Consider the following 23,192-nt stretch of genomic DNA (forward strand, 5'->3'; position numbering starts at 1 on the left):
AGAGAATTCACGATAACTCAACTTGGCTTACACATTATCCTTTTATTCTTTTAATTTTTGATCTTTTTATTAGAAGTAACGCCAAGAAGAGGGATCAGATCCTCACCTATAGGGAGCAAACCTAAGGTAAAGACTGTACACCCAACTTTTTCACATATCATTCATGGGGAATTAAATCTACACCTATAGGGAGCAAACCCATAGTGTAGTTCTTTTTTATACCCTGATGGCCAAATCTTTTAAGCTGGTTTTTGTCATGCTCAGTGATTGCCAAATTAACCCTTCAGTTTCAACTTGAAATCTTAATGTGTAAGCGAGATGTGACATGTGAAATCATGACTCAATCAATGTTTACAACTTCTAATCATGGATTAATAATTCAAACTTAACTGTGAAATCTAACGAGCGACTGAATCCAAGAGTAGTAATTCACCAACATTCACTTATCCTGTAATTCTAAATCCAAGATGGTTGTCAAAATCACTTCAAATTCAACAAAATGTCAGAAAATTTTTAAAATTTTCACAACTCTTGTACAAGACCAAGAAAATGCTGATTAGGTGACCTAATCTCCCACCCCCAACCTAAAATCTACATTGTCCTCAATGTAAAAGAAATAAGCATGCGATGCACATGGGACAAAAAGTAAATGAGAAGTGATGGAAAGATAATACCTGGATGAAAGAATCAAGAGGCTTTCCAAAGATTTCTACGTAAAAGCGGTCAGCACAAGAGAGAAACCAACAGAAGTAAAATAAAATAACAAAAATACAATCCTACCTATACCACTTTCGTAGGTGCTCTCGATTGCATTTAGCGTATGCAACAAGCCTTTAAACCCCTAGGTTACCCCTAGTGGACGAGTTGTAGTCTCGTGAGGGTTTGCAGTAATGTTACCCACAAACATTAAACTAATTATCGAAATGAAATAAAGAGCTGGTTTGCCTCCCAGGAGCGCTAAGTTTACTGTCTTCAGCCAGACAAATAAGGCAACTACTCTAGTCCTAAGAAAACAGGAAACCTACCTATACCTCCATCAGACTAGGAGATCAATCCTGGTAAACAGGATCAGTCAGAGGCATGGACATGTCCTCTGAATCAAATTTCTCGACAAATGGTTTCAATCGATGGCCATTGACTTTAAACTCCTTGCCATTGTCGGGATCTCTTATCTCAACGGCCCCATGAGGAAAAACAGTGACAACCATGTAAGGGCCGGTCCAACGAGATCGAAGCTTACCCGGAAAGAGATGTAATCGAGAATTGTACAAAAAGACCTTCTGACCAGGCGTGAATGATTTTCACAAAATGTGTTGATCATGAAATGCTTTCATCTTGTCCTTGTAAATTCTCGAATTATCGTACACATCTTTCCGGATTTCTTCAAGTTCATTCAATTGAAGTTTGCGTAGCGAGCCAGCGTTGTCCAGATTGAAATTAAGATTTTTGATCGCCCAGTACGCTTTATGTTCCAACTCCACAGGCAAGTGACAAGCCTTTCCATAGACAAGTCTAAAGGGAGACATTCCAATAGGGGTTTTAAATGCAGTACGGTATGCCCATAAGGCATCGGTCAATCGAATTGACCAATCCTTACGATCAGGGTTGACCGTCTTCTCCAAGATGTGTTTAATTTCCCTATTAGAAATCTCGGCTTGCCCACTTGTCTGTGGATGGTATGGGGTGCTCACCTTATGAGAGATACCGTATTTCTTCATTAAACTCTCAAATGGTTTATTACAGAAGTGTGAGCCCCCATCACTAATGATGGCTCGAGGTGTTCCGAATCGAGAAAGAATGTTTTCTTTTAGGAATTTAATGACCGTGCGATGGTCATTCTTTCGACACGGAATCGCTTCGACCCATTTAGTGACATAATCCACGGCGAGCAAAATGTACAGATTTCCAAACGATTGGGGGAATGGTCCCATGAAATCGATGCCCCAGCAATCAAATGCTTCAATGATAAGGACGGGATTCAAAGGCATCATATTTCGTCGGGACAATGCTCCCAATTTCTGACAACGCTCACAAGCTTTGCAAAACTCATGAGTGTCCCTAAACATAGTGGGCCAGTAAAAGCCACACTGCAGAATCTTGGCCGTGGTCTTTTTAGCAGAAAAGTGACCACCACAGCCTGAGAGTGACAGAAGGAGATGACGCTCTGATGCTCATCGTCCGGTACACATCTCCTTAGAATTTGGTCCGGGCAATATTTAAATAAATAAGGATCATCCCGAGAAAAAGTTGCGCACCTCGGTGAAAAATTTCTTCTTATCTTGCATCGTCTAGGTATAGCACCCGTAGCAAGATAATTAGCAATATCGCGAACCAAGGTGAATGAGAGACTCGAAAATTGTTCATCGGGAACATGTCATTGATATGGGTCGCCTCAAGGGAATCAGAGGTATTAAGGCGAGAAAGGTGATCGGCCACTACATTCTCTACTCCTTTTTTATCTTTAATTTCCAAATCAAATTCTTGGAGTAGAAGGATCCATCGATCAAGCGGGGCTTAGAATCATTCTTTGAGAGAAGATACTTCAGTGCCGCATGATCTGTATAGATAATGATCTTGGATCCGATCAAGTAGGACCTAAATTTGTCCAAGGCGAACACTACAGCTAAGAGTTCCTTTTCCGTAGTCGAGTAGTTCACCCGGGCAGGATTTAGAGTCCTACTCGCGTAATGAATGACGTAGGGCTTCTTATCTTTTCTCTGGCCTAGGACCGCCCCAAGAGCATAATCAGAAGCGTCGCACATAAGCTTAAAAGGAAAACTCCAGTCGGGTGGCTGCATGATAGGTGCAGTGGTTAACATGCCCTTAAGCTTGGTAAAAGCTTCCTGGCATTGCTCAGTCCACTCGTACGGAGCATCCTTTTGAAGGAGATTACATAAAGGACGAGAAAGAAGACTAAAGTCCTTTATGAATCGCCGGTAAAATCCTGCGTGTCCTAAGAAGGATCGCACGTCTCTGATGTTCTTGGGTGGAGGTAGGTTAGAGATAAGATCGATTTTTGCCTTATCTACCTCGATTCCTTTGGACGAGATGATATGCCCGAGGACAATTTCCTTTTGAACCATGAAATGACACTTCTCCCAATTAAGTACCAGGTTCTTTTCTTCACATCTTTTCAGCACACATTTAAGACTTTCCAAGCACTTGCTGAAAAATGGACCGTAAACAGAGAAATCGTCCATGAAGACCTCTAGATATTGCCCCACCATATCAGAAAAGATACTAAGCATACATCGCTGAAAGGTGGCAGGGGCATTACATAGTCCGAATGGCATCCTTCGATAGGCAAAGGTGCCGTAGGGACATGTAAATGTGGTCTTTTCCTGGTCTTCAGGGGCTATCTCTATCTGGTTGTAGCTCGAATACCCGTCAAGGAAACTGTAATAGGAATGACCAGCTAACCTTTCCAGGATCTGATCAATGAATGGTAAAGGAAAGTAGTCTTTCCTCGTGACGGTATTCAACTTCCTGTAGTCAATGCACATTCTCCAATAGTAGTGACTCTAGTTGGCACGAGTTCATTATTAGCATTGGCTACGATGGTGATTCCGGACTTCTTAGGAACCACTTGAGTTGGACTCACCCATTGACTATCAGATATAGGGTATATAATACCCACATCCAATAGTTTAAGAACCTCGGCCTTAACCACTTCCTTCATGTTTGGATTTAGTCTACGTTGTGGTTACCGAGCGGTTTTTGCATTATCCTCAAGATATATGTGGTGAGTACAAATCGAGGGATCGATTCCCTTGAGATCCGCTATCGTCCATCCCAGGGCTCCTTTATGCTCAATGAGAGTAGATATAAGCATACTCTCCTGTTCTTTCTCCAGGTGGGCAGAGATCACCACCGGGTATGTCTCATCTTGACCTAAATAGGCATATTTCAAATCAGAGGGCAAAGGTTTTAGGTCAAGCTTCGGCGGCTTGAGGTTAGACGGTAGAGGCAATACATCGGTTCGTGGTAATTCTTCAAATTGTGGCCTCCACCGGTTAACTTCAAGTACCGGTGCAGTATCAAGCAAGGCGCACGTCTCCCTAATCATGTCATCATCAAAATCATGGGAGTGGGCCAGGCACGTCTCTAGATGGTCGGAGGATAAGGTCAGAGGTGTCGTATCTTCCACGAAAGAGTCAATCATGTTAATATCGTGGAAATCGTCATCATCCTCTGAGTTGCTGCCATTATTGAAAAAAATATTTGACTCCAATGTCAAATTTCCAAAAGACATAGTCATGATACCATTCCTGCAATTGATAATTGCATTTGACGTGGCAAGGAATGGGCGACCAAGAATGACGGGAATCTGAGTGCTCATGTTATTGATGGGTTCGGTGTCCAGGATGATAAAGTCTACAGGGTAGTAAAATCTATCAACTTGGACCAACACATCCTCAATTATCCCTCTTGGTACACGAACAGAGCGATCAGCAAGTTGTAGTGTGGTTAGGGTGGGTTTTAATTCACCCAAACCTAACTGTTTGTATACCGAGTAGGGAATCAGATTGACGCTCGCTCCTAAGTCAAGAAGTGCGTGATCAATTCGATGGTTCCCGATTACACATGATATGGTTGGGCTACCGGGATCCTTGAATTTCTGCGGCACGTCTTGCTTCAGGATGGCACTCACTCTCTCAGTCAAGAAGATTTTCTTTTGAATAATTTTCCTTCGCTTGGTCGTGCATAAGTCTTTTAGGAATTTGGCATATGAAGGTATCTGTTTAACGACATCAAGTAGAGGAATGTTGACTTTCACCTATTTCAACACCTCTAGGATATCCTGAGAGTTAAAGAGAGGTTTTGGTGAAACCAACCGTTGGGGGAATGGAGCAACTGGCTTCTCTAGAAGTTCCGGTTCCACTTTTTGTGGGGCATCACTGGATCCATCATTGTTGTCCTCTTTTGGTTCTTGAGGCTTTTCGGGCCTAACCGGAAGAGTTTTATCAATGATCTTCCCACTCCTAAGAGTGGTGATGGATTTAGCATGTCCCATCTGATTGGAAGAGCTGGGATCATTATTCTCGTACTGCGGTTTAGGATTGGGGAGAGGTTGTGCAGGAAGCATCCCCTTTTCTATAACCGTCATACGAGAATCTATCTTTTGCATAAAATCTGTGATTCCCCGCATTGCCTGAGCCAGCTCTTGTATGGGATTTTGAACCGGTTCCTCTTGAGGTCTCACTTGATTTGGATTTTGATTGAAGAAACCTGGAGGAGTCGCCGTTTGTCCATTCCTCCAACTGAAGTTTGGATGATTTCCAGCCAGGATTGTATGTGTTGGAGTTAGGTCCAGTAAAAGGTCTTTGATAATTATTTACGGCATTGGCTTGTTCATTCAACACTCCTCGAAAGGCAGGTATTGTAGGACAGTTTTCAGTTGTGTGAATGTTGCAATCACAGATGCCGCAAACAATTTCATTGACCTTATCCTTCTTTCCTTCCATGGCCTCAACTTTCCTTATGAGCGTAGTCACTTTACACTTGAGATCATCCTCTTCTTTCAAGAGATATAATCCACCTTTCTCCTTTGATTGAGTCGGCCTAGACGTGGTGTTCGACTTTGGGTAATAGTCCCAAGATTGTGTTTTTTCAGCCAAACTATCGAGGTAGTCCCATACCTCGTCGACATCTTTATTAATGAATTCTCCATTACACATTGTCTCGACCATTTGGCGCATGGAAGATGTCAGTCCATCGTAGAAAAAATTTGTAATGCGCCACGTTTCAAATCCGTGTTGTGGGCATGAACTGACCAAATCTTTGAACCTTTCCCAATATTGGAAGAATGTTTCATCTTCCTTTTGGGCAAAGTTCATGATTGCTTTTTCGAGGGTAATCGTTTTATGATGTGGGAAGAATTTTTTTATGAATTCCCTCTGCATGTCGTTCCATGTGCCAATGGATCTAGGACGCAGTGAATGTAACCATGTCTTAGCTTTCTCTTTTAAGGAAAAAGGAAAGAGTTTCAACCTAATTGTATCCTCAGATACATTAGGAAAACATAATGTAGCTATAATCTCATCGAACTCTTTCAAATGTAAATATGGACTTTCTGATTCAAGTCCATGGAATTTGGGAAGGAGTTGGATAACTCCTGGCTTGATGTCCATTTGTCCTGTGTTTTCAGGAAAAATCATGCATGAGGGCATACTCACTCCCGCCGGTTGTAGATAATCTCGTAAAGTACGAGGCGGGGGTGCCTGTTGCACCTCATTCTCATCTTGGGTATCCTCCACCCTGGGTGGAAGTGGAGGAGGTTGGTCTTCAGCCATAACCTCAGTTAACTCAGGGGATTTCGAGCGGTGTCTAATCCTGCGATGGATAGTCAACCCCTCAACCAATCCTCCTTCAGTTAAGAGACGTCGAGTGTTGTCACGGGCCCACTTGGGCATGAAAACACTCGCAGCCCTCAATTAAAAACCTAATCCTAAGAAAGAAAATCTAGAAAGAAAGAGAGAGTTGAAAGAAATTACCAAATTGAAGTCCTAAGTTAAAAACCTGCAAAATAAAACAAAAATAAGTTAGATTCTAAAAAGAAAAATAGCAGTAAATTAATTTCTAAAAGAAGGAATTCTTAAAAGAAAGTGGAGATTTCTAAAATAAATTAGGAAAGATCTAAACTAGAAAGTAGATTATTAAAAGAGAACTGAAAGATAGGAAGTAGGGAAAGAGCTTACCAAATTAGAAATTTCTATCTTAAAGGCCTACAAAATAAGAAGGTTAGTTTCTAAACAAAAATCCTAAAAATAAATTAGGAAAATAAATTAGATTCTAAAAGTGCTAGAATTAGAAAATTTCTAAAATTTAAACCCTAATTCAAAAAATATGAAAAAGTAGAGAGATTAGGAAGGAATTACCAATTGAGAAACTTATGTCCAGATCCTATAAAATAGGAAACAAGTTAGTTTTGAACTCAAATAGAAATAAATAAATAAATAAATAAAAACTAAGGTTAGTAAAATCCTAATCTTAAACTAATCCTAAAACCAATTAATTTCAGAAAATCGTAACCGTCAGTCCCCGGCAACGGCGCCAAAAACTTGTTCACTCCCCAAGTATAGGGTTGTGATGTAGTAATAAACTCGGTAAGACCGAGGTCGAATCCACAGGGACTGAAACTTGTACGTTTCCTGAAACTAGGTAGAAATAGAACTAGACTAAGAAGTGATCTAAACCAAATATAGTTTAGGAAATAATTGTGGAATAATTATCTAAGACTTTAAGGAATTCAGAGAAAGGAAACTAGGGATTCAGAGGATCCACTTGTAGAGATCAGGGAGATCTTATGCCAGTATCACAAATTATGGAAATTTACTGAACTGCCATTGATATAGGTTTCAAGAGATGAAAGGTGTATGAATTAGAATGGATTCCATCACCAAACCATGCCCAGGAGGCAAAGCAAACAACAGGGTTAAACTAATTACCAACTAATCAACAATGTATGAAGATCAGGAAGGGTACTGTCATCCTACCATGCCCATGGGACAATGATGAACAACAGGGCTTCCTGACTTCATAAATATAAAAAGAGGAAAGAAATATTCAAAGCCATTGCAAACCCATTGTAATTTCAGTCACAACAGACCATTAAAGATGAAAAAAAATATTCCTTATGATAATCATCAAAGAACAATTTCAGTTCATGCATTCACATTAAAAGCATAAAGTAGTCTCCCATCTCAATACAAGCTTCACCTCTTAGCCCTAGCTAAGAGGATTAGCTACACATGGATGGGCTGATTAACACAGCAAAAAATAAAACAGGAAAAGAAAAGAACAAGAAGGAAAGAGAGAAAGAAAAAAAAACCCGCTCCACGCTTCTTCCTCTCTTCCTTCAATGCTAAGAACGCTGCCAGCCCCTCGATCCAGCAGCAGACCTCTCTTTTTCCAGCCGTGCACAGCAGCAAACCCAGCCGTGCACTCCAAAACAAGAGCTGATCTCCTCCCCGTTCAAGCCCAAGACCGAGCACTCCACGTACAGCAACCTCCCCCTTCCAAAAAAAATATCCCCTATGGCCGTCCTCCCTTCTCTCCTTTTATCCTTCTTCTCACCTCCCTACTGTGGAGTCCTGGCAGGACTCGGCTGCGGAAAGCTCTTAGAAACACGTCTTACGCAGCCAGCGATGCAGCAGCGTGCGCAGCAACGCAAACAGAGTTGCGTTTGGCCTCAGTTTGGGAGGCTTGCCGTCCAATAACCTCAAGACCGTCTTCATGGCTAGGGTCATTCCTGGCTCGGTCATCATCTGGACGGTTTGGATCACCAATCCGATCACAAGCAGTGGCCCACAATCGGCCGGAAATTTTGGATTTTCCGGAAGCGAAAACAGGGTGCGTAATACTTACGCTGTACTGATGGTGGGGCCCACTTCACTGTTGTGTTGGGCAATCCAAGGCGTTCATTATGTTCAGGACGAAAAACCGTTCGGGAGTGGTGAGATTAGATTGATTTCGGTGTGGCCCCTCACGATTTTCTATTCTGCCGTCGAACGTCCGTTTGAGTCCTCGTGTATATGCGATGATTTGATGGGGCCAAAATCCACCTAGGCGGGGCTTATACCCACCCTCTGGTCACGATTGACGGTTCTGATTTCGGATATCTGCGATGGATGGAGCCCACTAATGAAAAACGGACGGACAGCGTCCGTCCGCTGTTGATGCGGAAGAAGGAGACGGGTCAACCGTCTTTGACCGGGCTGACCATCCGGTGCGGCGCGGGCAGCGGTGCACTATGTACACGCAATGTACATGCGGAGTCCACTGAGATGTTTGTGAGAAATCCGCTCCGTCCATCCATATTGTCAGCTCAGTTAATGCGTTGGGACCAATTTTCAAGTACATCTGGATAGCGGGCGGGCCCAAAATCAATGGTTTTATGGGCTGATATGTCTGTTGGGCCAGTTCCACAGCGATCCAATGGATGAAATTTTACGTGTACGGTTCATTTATGGTCTTCAAGCCACGTATGGAGTCTCGAACTGATTGGATGGTGGGAACCTTATGATCTTGCATTCTGGACACTTTTCAGGCCGCTTGAGCTTCAATTCCTCGATTTTCTTGGATCCCTGGCGTGTAAATTCGATGATCTTGGTTCCCTGGGGTCCGTCCCTTGCCTTGGTGTCATCAGAGCGTTAAATCCCGGCTTTAAACACCCTTTCTTAGTCTCAGTTCGTAATTACACCTTGCATCACATACACAGTTAAACCAAGCTGTTAAACAGAGTCATGCTTATAAATCCAGGTAATAAATGGGGTCTGATATGCAATATTTGACCCTCAACATAGACCTTCTCTGATAAGTCTTCAAAGGACGGCCATGGACCATTCTTTAAAAGGACGGTCATGGACCGTCCTTAAAAAGGACTGTCATGGACCGTCTCTTATAGGCCTTCAAAGGACGGCTATAGATCGTCCTTTAAAAGGACGATCATGGACCGTCCTTAAAAAGGACTGTCATGGACCGTCCCTTATAGGCCTTCAAAGGATGGCCATAGACCGTCCTTTATAAGAGGGTCAATATATATATTTCATCGTATTCTTCCTAATATACACCTGTTATATAATATATTTCATCATATTCACATTCACATCCATCTAAACAATCCAAACTACGTAAATCCAACATAAACTACATTCATCCAAATATAAACTACATTCATCCAAACACAAGCAATCTTATCCACATTACATTCATCCACACATAAATACATATAAGTTTAACATCATAAATAAAAAAAGAAAAAAAATCAGCAACAATTTTCTTTGTGTCTTTCACTTGAAAAAAAAATATTAAACCAACAAAACATTATAATTCAGAATCATGAAGAACTGCATAAACTTCTTCCAAAAAAGTGGGCACTTTTTAAAAATAAAACTGATCATTAAAATAGGTTTAGGTTTAGGTTTTAGGTTTTAGGTTTAGGTTTAGGATTAGGTTTTAGGTTATAGGTTATAAGTTTAGGTTATAGGTTATAGGTTATAGGTTAAGGTTTAGGTTATAGGTTTTGGTTTAGGTTTAGGTTAAGGTTTATGCTTAGGTTATAGGTTTAAGTTAAGGTTTAGGTTTTAGTTACAGGTTATAGTATATAGGTTATAGCTTTAGGGAATTGAGAATAGGTTAAGGTTAAGGTTAAGGTTTAGGAAATCGGGTCCGAGTTCGGGATCAGGTTTAGGTTTGGGTTATCAAGTTTAGGTTTAAGTTTAGGTTAGAGAGTTGAGATTAGGATTAGGTGTAGGTTTAGGTTCAAGGATTTGAGTATACATTTCGATTTTAGGTTTAGGTTTAGGTTTTAGGCTTATGTTTAGGTTATAGGTTTAGGTTATAAGTGCAGGTAATAGGTTTAGGTTTATGTTAGGTTATAGGTTAAGGTTTAGGTTTAGGAAATCGGGTTCGGGTACGGGATCGGGTTTAGGTTTGGATTTTCAAGTTTAGGTTTAGGTTTAGGTTAGGGTGTTGAGATTAGGATTAGGTATAGGTTTAGGGATTTGAGAATACATTTCGATTTTAAGTTTAGGTTTAGGTTTTAGGCTTATGTTTAGGTTATAGGTTTAGGTTTAGGTTAAGTTATAGGTTAAGGTTTAGGTTTAGGAAATCGGGTTCGGGTTCGGGATCAGGTTTAGGTTTAGGATTTCAAGTTTAGGTTTAGGTTTAGGTTAGGGAGTTGAGATTAGGATTAGGTGTAGGTTTAGGTTTAAGGATTTGAGAATACATTTAGGTTTTAGGTTTAGGTTTAGGTTTAGGTTATAGGTTTAGGTTTAGGTTATAGGTTTAGGTTTAGGTTTAGGTTAAGCTTTAGGTTTAGGTTTAGGTTTAGGTCATAAGCTATTAGTTTAGGGAATTGAGAATATGTTAATGTTTAGGTTTAGGAAATTAGGTACGGGTTCGGGATCGGGTTTAGGTTTGGGTTTTCAAGTTTAGGTTTAGGTTTAGGTTAAGGAGTTGAGATTAGGATTAGGTGTACGTTTAGGTTTAGGGATTTGAGAATACATTTAGGTTTTAGGTTTAGGTTTAGGTTTAGGTTATAGGTTATTGGTTTATGTTAAAGTTTAAGTTTAGGTTTAGGTTTAGGTTTAGGTTATAAGCTATAGGTTTAGGGAATTGAGAATAGGTTAAGGTTTAGGTTTAGGAAATCGGGTTCGGGATCGGGTTTAAGTTTGGATTTTCAAGTTTAGGTTTAGGTTTAGGTTAGAGAGTTGAGATTAGGATTAGGTGTAGGTTTAGGTTTAGGGATTTGAGAATATATTAGGTTTTAGGTTTAGATTTAGGTTATATGTTATATGTTATAGGTTTAAGTTTAGGTATAGGTATAGGTTATAAGCTATAGGTTTAGGGAATTGAGAATATGTTAAGGTTTAGGTTTAGGAAATCGGGTTCGGGTTTGAGATCGGGTTTAGGTTTGGGTTTTCAAGTTTAGGTTTTGGTTAGGGAGTTGAGATTAGGATTAGGTGTAGGTTTAAGTTTAGGGATTTGAGAATACATTTAGGTTTTAGGTTTAGGTTTAGGTTATGGTTTAGGTTAAGGTTATAGGTTATAGGTTTAGGTTTAGGTTTAGGTTATAAGCTATAGGTTTAGGGAATTGAGAGTAGGTTAAGGTTTAGGATTAGGAAATCGGGTTTGGGTTCGGGATCGGGTTTTGGTTTGGGTTTTCAAGTTTAAGTTTAGGTTTAGGTTAGGAAGTTGAGATTAGGATTAGGTGTTGGTTTAGGTTTAGGGATTTGAGAATACATTTAGGTTTAGGTTTAAGAAATCGGGTTCGGGTTTCGGATCGGGTTTAGGTTTGGGTTTTTAAGTTTAGGTTTAGGTTTAGATTAGGGAGTTGAGATTAGGATTATGTGTAGGTTTAGGTTTAGGGATTTGAGAATACATTTAAGTTTTAGGTTTATGTTTAAGTTATATGTTATAGGTTTAGGTTTAGGTTTAGGTTAAGGTATAGGTTTAGGTTTCGGTTTAGGTTATAAGCAATAGGTTTAGGGAATTGAGAATAGGTTAAGGTTTAGGTTTAGGAAATCGGGTTCGGGTTCGGGATCGGGTTTAGGTTTAAGTTAGGGACTTGAGATTAGGATTAGGTGTAGGTTTAGGTTTAGGGATTTGAGAATACATTTAGGTTTTAGGTTTAGGTTACAGGTTTAGGTTTATGTTATAAGCTATAGGTTTAGGGAATTGAGAATAGGTTAAGGTATAGGTTTAGGAAATCGGGTTGGGGTTCAGGATTGGGTTTAGGTTTTGGTTTTCAAGTTTAGGTTTAGGTTTAGGTTAGGGAGTTAAGATTAGGATTAGGTGTAAGTTTAGGTTTAGGGATTTCAGAATACATTTAGGTTTTAGGTTTAGGTTTAGGTTATAGGTTACAGGTTTAGGTTTAGGTTAAGGTTTAGGTTTAGGCTTAGGTTTAGGTTATAAGATATAGGTTAGGAAATTGAGAAAAGGTTAAGGTTTAAGTTTGGGAAATCGGGTTCGGGTTCGGGATCGGGTTTAGGTTTGGATTTTCAAGTTTAAGTTTAGGTTTAGGTTAGGGAGTTGAGATTAAGATTAGGTGTAGGTTTAGGTTTAAAGATTTGAGAATACATTTAGGTTTTAGGTTTAGGTTTAGGTTAAAGGTTACAGGTTTTGGTTTAGGTTTAGGTTGAAGTTATGGTTATAGGTTTAGGTTTAGGTTTAGGTTTAGGTTAAGGTTATAAGATATAGGTTTAGGAAATTGAGAATAGGTTAATGTTTAGGTTTAAAAAATTGGGTTCGGGTTCGGGATCGGGTTTAGGTTTGGGTTTTCAAGTTTAGGTTTAGGTTTAGGTTAGGGAGTTGAGATTAGGATTAGGTGTAGGTTTAGGTTTAAGGATTTGAGAATACACTTAGGTTTTAGGTTTAGGTTTAGGTTATAGATTTAGGTATAGGTTAGGTTATAAGTTACGGTTTAGGGAATTGAGAATAGGTTAAGGTTTAGGTTTAGGAAATCGGGTTCGGGTTCAAAATCGGGTTTAGGTTTGGGTTATCAAGTTTAGGTTTAGGTTTAGGTTAGGGAGTTGAGATTAGGATTAGGTGTAGGTTTAGGTTTAGGGATTTGAGAATACATTTAGGTTTTAGGTTTATGTTTAGGTTATAGGTTATAGGTTTAGGTTTAGGTTTAGGTATAGGTTTAGGTTTCGGTTTAGGTTATAAGATATAGGTTTAGGGAATTGAGAACGGGTTAAGGTTTAGGTTTAGGAAATCGGGTTCGGATTTGGGATGGGGTTTAGGTTTAGGTTTTCAAGTTTAGGTTTAGGTTTAGGTTAGGGAGTTGAGATTAGGATTAGGTGTATGTTTAGGTTTAGGGATTTGAGAATACATTTAGGTTTTAGGTTTAGGTTTAGGTTATAGGTTACAGGTTTAGGTTTAGGTTTAAGTCAAGGTTATAGGTTATAGGTTTAGGTTTAGGTTTAGGTTTCGGTTTAGGTTATAAGCTATAGATTTAGGGAATTGATAATAGGTTAAGGTTTAGGTTTAGGAAATCGGGTTTGGGTTCGGGATCGGGTTTAGGTTTGAGTTTTCAAGTTTAGGTTTAGGTTTAGGTTAGGGAGTTGAGATTAGTATTAGGTGTAGGTTTATGTTTAGGGATTTGAGAATACATTTAGGTTTTAGGTTTAGGTTTAGGTTATAGGTTACAGGTTTAAGTTTAGGTTTAGGTTAAGGTTATAGGTTTAGGTTTAGGTTTAGGTTATGGTTTAGGTTTAGGTTTAGGTTATAAGATATAAGTTTAGGGAATTGAGAATAGGTTAATGTTTAGCTTTAGGAAATCGGGATCGGTTTCGGGATCGGGTTTAGGTTTAGGTTAAGGAGTTGAGATTAGGATTAGGTGTAGGTTTAGGTCTAAGGATTTGAGAATACACTTAAGTTATATGTTTAGGTTTAGGTTATAGATTTAGGTTTAGGTTAGGTTATAGGTTAAGGTTTAGGGAATTGAGAATAGGTTGAGGTTTAGGTTTAGGAAATCGGGTTCGGGTTCAGGATTAGGTTTAGGTTTGGGTTTTCAAGTTTAGGTTTAGGTTTAGGTTAGGGAGTTGAGATTAAGATTAGGTGTAGGTTTAGGTTTAGGGATTTGAGAATATATTTAAGTTTTAGGTTTATGTTTAGGTTATAGGTTATAGGTTTAGGTTAAGGTATAGGTTTAGGTTTCGGTTTAGGTTATAAGCTATAGGTTTAGCGAATTGAGAATGGGTTAAGGTTTAGGTTTAGGAAATCGGGTTCGGGATTTGAGAATAGGTTTAGGTTATAGGTTTTGGTTAAAGTTATATGTTAAGGTTAAGGTTATAGGTTTAGGTTTAGGTTTATGTTAAGGTTATATGTTTAGGTTTAGGTTAGGTTATAGGTTTTTGGTTAAGGTTTAGGTTATAGTTATAGGTTTTGGGATTTGAGAATAGGTTTAGGTTATAGGTATAGGTTTAGGTTAGGTTATAGGTTAAGGTTTAGGTTTAGGAAATCAGGTTCGGGTTCAGGATCGGGTTTAGGTTTGGGTTTTCAAGTTTAGGTTTAAGTTTAAGTTAGGGAGTTGAGATTAGGATTAGGTGTAGGTTTAGGTTTAGGGATTTGAGAATACATTAGGTTTTAGGTTTAGGTTTAGGTTATAGGCTATAGGTTTAGGTTTAGGTTTATGTTTGGTTTTGGTTTTGATTTAGGTTATAGGTTATAGGTTGTAGGTTAAGGTTTAGGGAAAGGTAATAGGTTTTGATTTAGGTTATAGGTTATAGGCTTAGGTTTTAGGTTTAGGTTTAGGTTTTGATTTATGTTATAGGTTATAGGTTTAGGTTAAGGTTTAGGTTTAGGTTATAGGTTTTGGGATTTGAGAATGGGTTCGGGTTTAGGTTATAGGTTATAGGTTTAGGTTAGGGTTTATGTTTAGGTTATAGGTTTTGAGATTTGAGAATGGGTTTGGGTTTAAGTTATAGGTTTTGGTTTTGGTTTAGGTTATAGGTTTTGGGATTTGAGAATGGATTCGGGTTTAGGTTATAAGTTTTGGTTTTGGTTGAGGTTTTGGTTATAGGTTTTTGGATTTGAGAATGAGTTATGGTTTAGGTTTAGGAAATCGGGTTCAGGTTCGGGATTGGGGTTAAGTTTGAGTTTTCAAGTTTATATTTAGGTTTAAGTTAGGGAGTTGAGATTAGGATTAGGTGTAGGTTTAGCTTTAGGGAATTGAGTTTAGCTTATAGGTTTAGGGAAAGCTTAGGTTTAGGTTATAGGTTTTGGGATTTGAGAATAGTTTTAGGTTATAAGTATAGGTTTAGGTTAGGTTATAGGTTAAGGTTTAGGGATTTGAGTTTAGGTTATAGGTTTAGGTTTAGGTTTAGGTTTAAGTTTAGGTTTAGGGAATTGAGTTTAGGTTATAGGTTTAGGGAAAGGTTAGGTTTAGGTTATAGGTTTTGGAATTTGAGAATAGTTTTAGGTTATAAGTATAGGTTTAGGTTAGGTTATAAGTTAAGGTTTAGGAATTTAAGTTTAGGTTATAGGATTAGGTTTAGGTTTAGGTTTAGGGATTTGAGTTTAAGTTATAGGTTTAGGTTTAGGTTTTAGGTTTAGGTTTAGGTTTAGGTTTAGGTTTTGAGATTTGATTTTGATTATATGTTTTGATTTAGGTTATAGATTATAGATTTAGGTTTTAGGTTTTGGTTTTAGGTTTAGGTTTGGTTTAGGTTATAGGTTTTGATTTAGGTTATAAGTTAACGGTTTAGGTTATAGGTTTTTGGATTTGAGAATGGGTTCGGGTTTAGGTTATAGGTTTTGGCTTTGGTTTAGGTTATAAGTTTTGGTTTAGGTTATAGGTTATAGGTTTAGGTTTAGGTTTAGATTATGGGTTATAGGATTTGAGAATGCGTTCGGGTTTAGGATATAGGTTTTGGTTTTGGTTTTGGTTATATGTTTTGATTTCGGTTTAGGTTATAGGTTTAGGTTATAGGTTAAGGTTATAGGTTTAGGTTAAGGTTTAGGTTTAGGTTAAGGTTATAAGTATAGGTTTAGGTTTAGGTTTAGGTTATAAGATATAGGTTTAGGGAATTGAGAATAGGTTAAGGTTAAGGTTTAGGTTCGGGTTTGGGATTGGGTTTATGTTTGGGTTTTCAAGCTTAGGTATAGGTTTAAGTTAGGGAGTTAAGATTAGGATTAAGTGTAGGTTTAGGTTTAGGGATTTGAGAATACATTTAGGTTTTAGGTTTAGGTTTAGGTTTTGGGTTTTAGGTTAAGGTTTAGGTTTAGGTTAAGGTTGAGGTTTAGGTTATAGGTTAAGGTTTTAGGTCATAGGTTTTGGTTTAGGTTAAGGGTATGGTCCCTGCAAATACAGATATAAACACGGCCATCCGGCGCAAATGGCCAGGCCCTTCCAATGCTATTCATAAAAAATGGACAGCTTCATCATGGTCATAATAGCGGTTCCCTCTTTTCAGGGAACCCCGCTCTTCCGAATAGCTCCGACGCACATCCGGGTCTGCTCCATTAATTTCGATCAAATACATAAACACGGCATGTCCAAATGGCCAGGCCCCTCCAATGCTGTCCATAGGAAATGGACAGCTTCATCATGGTCATAACAGCGGTTCCCACCTTCTAGGGACCCTCGCTCAACATCCGGATAGCTTCGACGCACATTTGGGTCTGCTCCATCAATTTTGAGTTAATATATAAACATGGCCCGTCTAAATGGTCAGGCCACTCCAATGCTGTCCATAGGAAATGGACAGCTTCATCATGGTCATAATAGCAGTTCCCACCTTCCAGGGACCCCCGCTCAACATCCGGATAACTCCGACGCACATCCGGGTCTGCTCCATCAATTTCGATCAAATACATTTAAAAACAACATAATTATATGTAAAAGCATTTGGATACCTGGGGAAGGCATCCCATATTCGTATTGTTGGTTACTCATCCCTTTGTCTATAAGCCACAATCGACCAACACTTTCTATTGCTACTTGTACTCTGAAACCAACACAAATATAACTGGGAAACAATATAAGGAATAAAAAAATGAATTTACCTGTACACATCATTAAATGTTTCCCTATAAGGAGGTGATATTATATCTTTGATAGCCACAACCTGTATGACAGAGAAACCGATATAGTCTGTTACAATTCAAAGGAGAAAAAAGATTTGTCACAACATGCCACACATGTTGTCACCAATCACAAAAAAATAAAGAATTATGATTTTAACCTCACATTGCACATCTTACATGGTAACTGATATGAAATAAGGTTGGACTGCAAGAATTATGATTTAATAATTGGATCTTTCTTAATTCTCTGTCCATAGAAGTTCAGCTGATGCTGGGCAAAAAACCAGACATGTCTTGTCAAAGCAAAAACTGATCTGATTATCTAAAAAAAAAGGACACCAGAAAAAAACAAAGACAAGCTGAGAAGCATCGTGGTGCTTAGAGAAAAAAGGTACTAGAGCAATATTAAACCAATTTGATATTGACTTGTTAGCCCAAGAATGTGAGGGTTGAAATTGTTTTGGGTTTATAAGGTGGTAAATACAGTCTTAGGTAGCTATTTTGGATAGGCTTTCTTTTGCAATTCTGTTGAAGTAGTGAGTTATTTGATATGCTCTTGAATTCAGGAGAACGTGTATAAAACATCATACCTAATAGGTATGGATGGAAGAATGCTTTGAAATTTTAATAGGTATGTAACAGGTATACTAGGATGTTGCTGTATTGAAAGAGAAAACAAGTGATAAACTATCATAATGGGCATAATTAACTGGCTTACCTGTCCTTCTTCCTTATGAGACATCCAGAACTTTCAATTTTGCTCAAAGAATTTGCATGTTAACCATAAAAAGTCCAAACAATCCCTTAAGGTCACCAATATACAGGAAAAAAAAAATTTACTGTGATTATGGGAGTTCAAAGCATACTTCACTCAGTCACAGTTAGTCAAGATTTATTAGCCCCAACTCTTTAGGCTAGATTTACGTGACTCCAACTGACTTGATTTCTAGATATTGCACAAGAAAGTCAAGTGTTGGATTTATGTGACTCCAACTGACTTGCTTTCTAGATATTCATATGCTAAAGTGAAAATCACCTTGTTACTTTCTATTATCTGGGTTAGCCTAAAAATTATTAACAATGCAGGTGCAACCAAGGAGGCACATGTCAAGTACCTAACACAAAGGGGCTGCCTCAGGCCCATTGGATATCAGGCTATCAGCTTCATGTACAGGAAATGAAAAATGCATTGCTTTTCATGGTTCGCACTTGGTAACATATGCTTGCATATGCATTTCATGGTTCGCACTTGGTAAACTCAAACTAAACCATCCATGCTATGAATTCAAATGTATATAGGTGGTATCCCAAAAATCGGACTTGTATAATGGATTTATACTTTGATTCTTGAACCCTTTTGTTGAATTAGGTCCAAATCGTCGAATCTCCTAAACGTAGGTGAGTTCATTGGCCCGTTGTTCTTCTGTCTTGGGAGGGATCTAAAAATTTGATATTCCCATTAGTGGTCATGCTCAGCAGAGTCCATGTCATTAGTATTCAGGCTTTAAGTCCGGTTGGGTCAGGTCTGTCTTGACTGCAGCCCTAGTGCCCAGCTCAATCTATAACGCTGTCAGTGTCATGGGCATGCACCTCTCCCATGGCCAATTTCAATGCCAGGTAAATGAGAGAGCCACTACGTAGTTCTTTTTAATTAACCAAGTTACTAAAGGTCATAAATTTCATATTTAGCAAAGTATCATTAAACGTCGTCTCAAATCGTTTCTGGTTGGTGCATTTAAAAAAATTCAAATACACAATCAATGTATGGCATAAAACAAATACTAAGCATGAAGGAAAAAACAGAATCTTTTAAAGAATAACCAAATGAGAGGCCAAAAAATACATAATCCACATAAATCCATCACATGAATATATAAGAATCAGATCATTGACACACAAATGGTTAAAGGCATGTGGTACCTGCATATTACCCAATGAGAAGTGAAAATAAAACCAAGCCACGGATGGAAATGAGAACCACAAAGAAAATCTCCCAAACATAAGTACTTGTTTCCACTTGATTAAATTTTGCCAATTCAATTCATAGTCTGATACAAATGTCCCTAGGATAAGCTGAACATACAAATTGACGTGCAGGGCCTATTGAGATGTTTTAATGACATTCAATCCTTCCATCAATTCAGTCTGATACAAATGTCTCTAGAATGCACTCTAAAACAAAGAAAGGAATAAAGGTGCTTTCAAGAGAACCATTTAAATTAACATGGAATAGGGACCACCAAATGCTAACATGGAATGAAATGTGTAAGATCTCACTTGACCAGATTGCCAACTACAACCTCGCTAACAGCTCGAGCTACTCCTCATCTTGAAAAAGTACTAGCCCCAGATATGTAAACCTGCAACCACTTCGCTGATTCATACTATGTATCAGTCCTATACAAAAATCAGCCAAGTTTTGCATTGACTTGGCCAATCCATCGGGCCATGAAAACTTAGCCGAGTCAATATTTGTCTTATAAAATTAGTTAATAAGAACCATTTTTTTTAGGTGAACACCTTTTCTTTACTTCAAATCAACAAATTACCTAGAAACCAAAAAAGAGGGGAGTTCTTACGGCTAAATTACTAAAGAAAACAAATCTAGGAAAATCTAATGTTACCACAAGGAGATTATTATAAATTTGGAAGAAAGATGCCCAAAAATTGGTCCAAATGATAATGACCAGCAAAACCTTATTGCTACATCCAGATTCAAAAAATCTAAAAGAAAAACAATCCAAAAAATCTGAAGAATATGAAAGTTCAGCAAATTAAAATTAGTAAACCTGTTTTTAATCCAACCAAAGGGAACAAATCAGTTTAGAATTCCTAATAAGACCCTACTATTGTTTCTGATAAAACACAACAGCCTTAAATATTCAAAGACTTTCCAACAAAAACTTCAACAAGATCTCCAAGACACCACAACCGCAGGACCACCCCTCACAAATGACATACAATCAGTGATCTCCAAGACACACACACACACACACAGAGGGAGAGAGCCCAACATGCACAAAGCTTCAATTGACAAGTGGCATGGTTAATTAATGATCTAGACAATCCATTCACTCACTCCACTAAGGACAAGCCAATGTGCAAAAATCACACTAACCAAATAGACATCAGATCAATCGCTTGAAAATGGATAATCTAGATCGAGCAAATAAACAAAATAGTTACATATGATACTATTCTAACATCCATTTAGTAGACCCCACCATGTACTCCACTAAGGACAAGACAATGTGCAAAAATCACACTAACCAAATAGACATGCAAAGGGACAATTGAAAACAGTATAAATTGAATTTATTGGGGAAACATACTAGACTATTTCATCCCATGACATCGGAAACAAAGTAAAACATGGCATTTTCATATTAACAAGAGTTAAGGAAGAATTTCCATTCTTTATAGACAGTTGGAAACACAATAGCAAATACATACATGTGCAGAAGGGGTTGTTGTGCAAATGCTCCAAAAGAAAATATATACTTCAAGGACAATTCTCCACTAGCTTTTGCAGCCAAAGTATGATACACATAATCCTCCGTTGAAACACATTAAGTCAGGATTCATAAAACACATTAAGTTGTAGTCTCCCACTGTACATTGAGTACATGTTCATCCAGTGGGCTCATGTACTACAGACAATCACAACTAATTCATATGTTGAAGATTAGACAATGGGCCACACAACTGATAGATATTAGTTTATGATTCAAAATATAATAATAGAAGCCAACAAACAGAAGTATCTCATATGGAATCCTACCAAGAGTACAAGTGGATTTAGGGAAGACTAGTTCCTAGCAAGGCAAGACATTTCTTATAGAAATGCAGTTTGGGAAGCAATTTAACTACTTTCTCACTTTAACAAAGACCCAAATTTCTTATCAATATCCCATATGGAAATTGACAAAAGGTTTGGATTAATTTAAGGAACTTTTGCAACATTTTAATCAAAATTTCTATTTCTTTCACACTGTAAGACATACCTCTTCAGTAGGTGGACCAGGTGGTCTGTGTGGACGATAGGTTTGCTGGCTATAATCGCCAGAAAGAGGCGAAGGCCTTATAGGGTTCTGAGCAAAGAACGTTATTAGAACTGGCAAAATGAAATATAAGTGCAAATCTTCTTCCAAAATAATTAGATGGGAAAGATGCTGATGAATGTGGAACTGCTAATCAACATTAATAACAGGTCTATGCAAAAAATGCAAACAGAATACACCCTTCTCACATATCAAGAGAAGTTGTAATTGAAGGACATGGTAGAGAGAATGGGACAAGTAAATGAAATAATATTAAGGAGGCAATGACAACAGCAATTTCTGCATGGAATATATTGCTTCATCATGAATATCACAACAACACTGAGGCTGAAGTCCTAATCACAATGTGAATATAATTTCACGAAATGCATGCCTCACTAAGCAAAGCCCTCATCTATGCATACACATCTAGCATTTGCTTGATAATCACCTATGTCATTTCTGATAATTTTGGAAAGGTTTCAAAGGTCGATATGTTAGAATTAACATTCTATTGATGTTGGATACACTTAAATGACATGAGATGAGATGAGACAAACCTGGTTATACACATCTAGCATTTTCATTCCACCAACCATACAGAATCTTCTATAAATAAATAAAAACTTCCTGGTTATAAAATTATATATATAAACAAAACTGAAAAATACACTCAAAACCCATATAAAATGAAAAGAAAAAATAAATAAATAAATTCCTAAAAACCCAACAAATCTCACGTCAGATTTAACAATACCCATATCCCCAAATCCAACAAAAATCAAAACCTATATACCAAAATCCCACAAAAACCATTCCAGACCCTAAAAACCCTAATCTGGAGAAAAAATGGGGAGGGCGAGAGAGTACCATTCCGCAAATCGATGCTGGATTCATCGGTGTTGATGTTGTAGAGGACGCCTTCGTATCTGATTTCGCATTTGGATGTCAAGCTAATCACGTTGCCGATGTAGGAATCTGTGGATCCTCCTCCACCGCTAGATCCTGAAGAAGCTTCTACTGCAGCTGTTGTTGCTGCTGCTGCCGCCATGGCTTTTCACAACAGAGAGAGAAAGAGAGAGGGTTTCTCGTCAATGGAAGATGAGGAAAAGAGGGAAAATAGGAAATGAGGAGCGGGCGTTTGATGGTTTTCGTCTTTTGAAGAAGATAAAAATTTCAAATCCGTATATTGTGAGTTTACCATTAGTTATAACACCAAATCTATTAACGGTCGTACATGCATGAGACCATTTTCTGGATGGTTAAAATCGTTTTACAAAATAATTAAAATTATAAATATTTACTATTTACAACTAGATCGGTTATTTCTATGGTCTGGATAACTCTATATCTTAGCCACTATTGTTATGGACAAGTCAACACCATTTTACATAAAATGCAAGACTCACAATGAAAAACCAGTAGCCTGAAAACGTTAACTTAACTTTGGACCTGGTATCGCTCTATGGGCCCCACCATGATCGATTTGTTTCATCCAACCGTCCATACATTTCATAAAATCATTTTGTGTACGATCACAAAAAATTAGACTGAAATAAATCTTGCGTGGACCACACAATCAGAAAACACTATTGGGCGTCGACCATTAAAAACATTTTGGGGGCCATAGAAGTTTTAGATCAAGCTGATTTTTGTTTTTTCCCTTAATCTAGGCCTTTATGACCTAATCAACAGATGGATGTCAAATAAACAGTACATTGCACCTTAGGAGGATTTTAATGGTGGATATCTAATCACTATTGGTTTCATGTGGTGTGGTCCACCTGAGATTTCTATCCCTCTAATTTTTTGGATCAAGACCTAAATTATCAGTAAAAATGGATGAACGGAATGGATGAAATACATCATGGTGGGGCCCACAGATGGCTAGTGGTAGGGGGAGTAGCCAATCCATTTCAGAGAGGGAGAGAGAGCGCTGACGCTCCTCGAGCTCTAAGTTGCACGAACGGTTTAAAGGAGATCTAAGTTAAATGGGCCTCACAATGATGTATTTATCATATCTACACTGTTCATCACTTTGGAGAGATCATTTTAGATCGTGATCCCAAACATGAATAATTTACAATTATTAAATGGACCACACTAGCATTACTGTCC

At 38.2% G+C, this 23,192-nt stretch overlaps 1 protein-coding gene and 1 non-coding gene across 2 annotated transcripts; one reads left to right on the top strand and one right to left on the bottom strand.

Annotated features, from left to right (window-relative positions):
- Positions 1-439: 439 nt before the first annotated feature.
- LOC131219974 (uncharacterized) lies at positions 440-22,125 on the bottom strand. Its single transcript, XM_058214955.1, has 8 exons — positions 21,945-22,125; positions 21,039-21,148; positions 4,494-4,738; positions 3,833-4,316; positions 3,128-3,386; positions 2,504-2,557; positions 1,569-2,137; positions 440-448 (listed from the first exon to the last, which is right to left on the bottom strand). The coding sequence occupies exons 1-8, from the start codon at positions 22,123-22,125 to the stop codon at positions 440-442; spliced, it is 1,911 nt and encodes a 636-aa protein (XP_058070938.1).
- Positions 5,749-5,855, top strand: LOC131222245 (small nucleolar RNA R71). The gene has a single exon (XR_009159951.1). It is a non-coding gene; the product is annotated as a small nucleolar RNA R71 (small nucleolar RNA).
- Positions 22,126-23,192: the final 1,067 nt, after the last annotated feature.

This window comes from Magnolia sinica, chromosome 12 (genome assembly GCF_029962835.1).
Source record: "Magnolia sinica isolate HGM2019 chromosome 12, MsV1, whole genome shotgun sequence".
Classification (NCBI taxonomy): domain Eukaryota; kingdom Viridiplantae; phylum Streptophyta; class Magnoliopsida; order Magnoliales; family Magnoliaceae; genus Magnolia; species Magnolia sinica.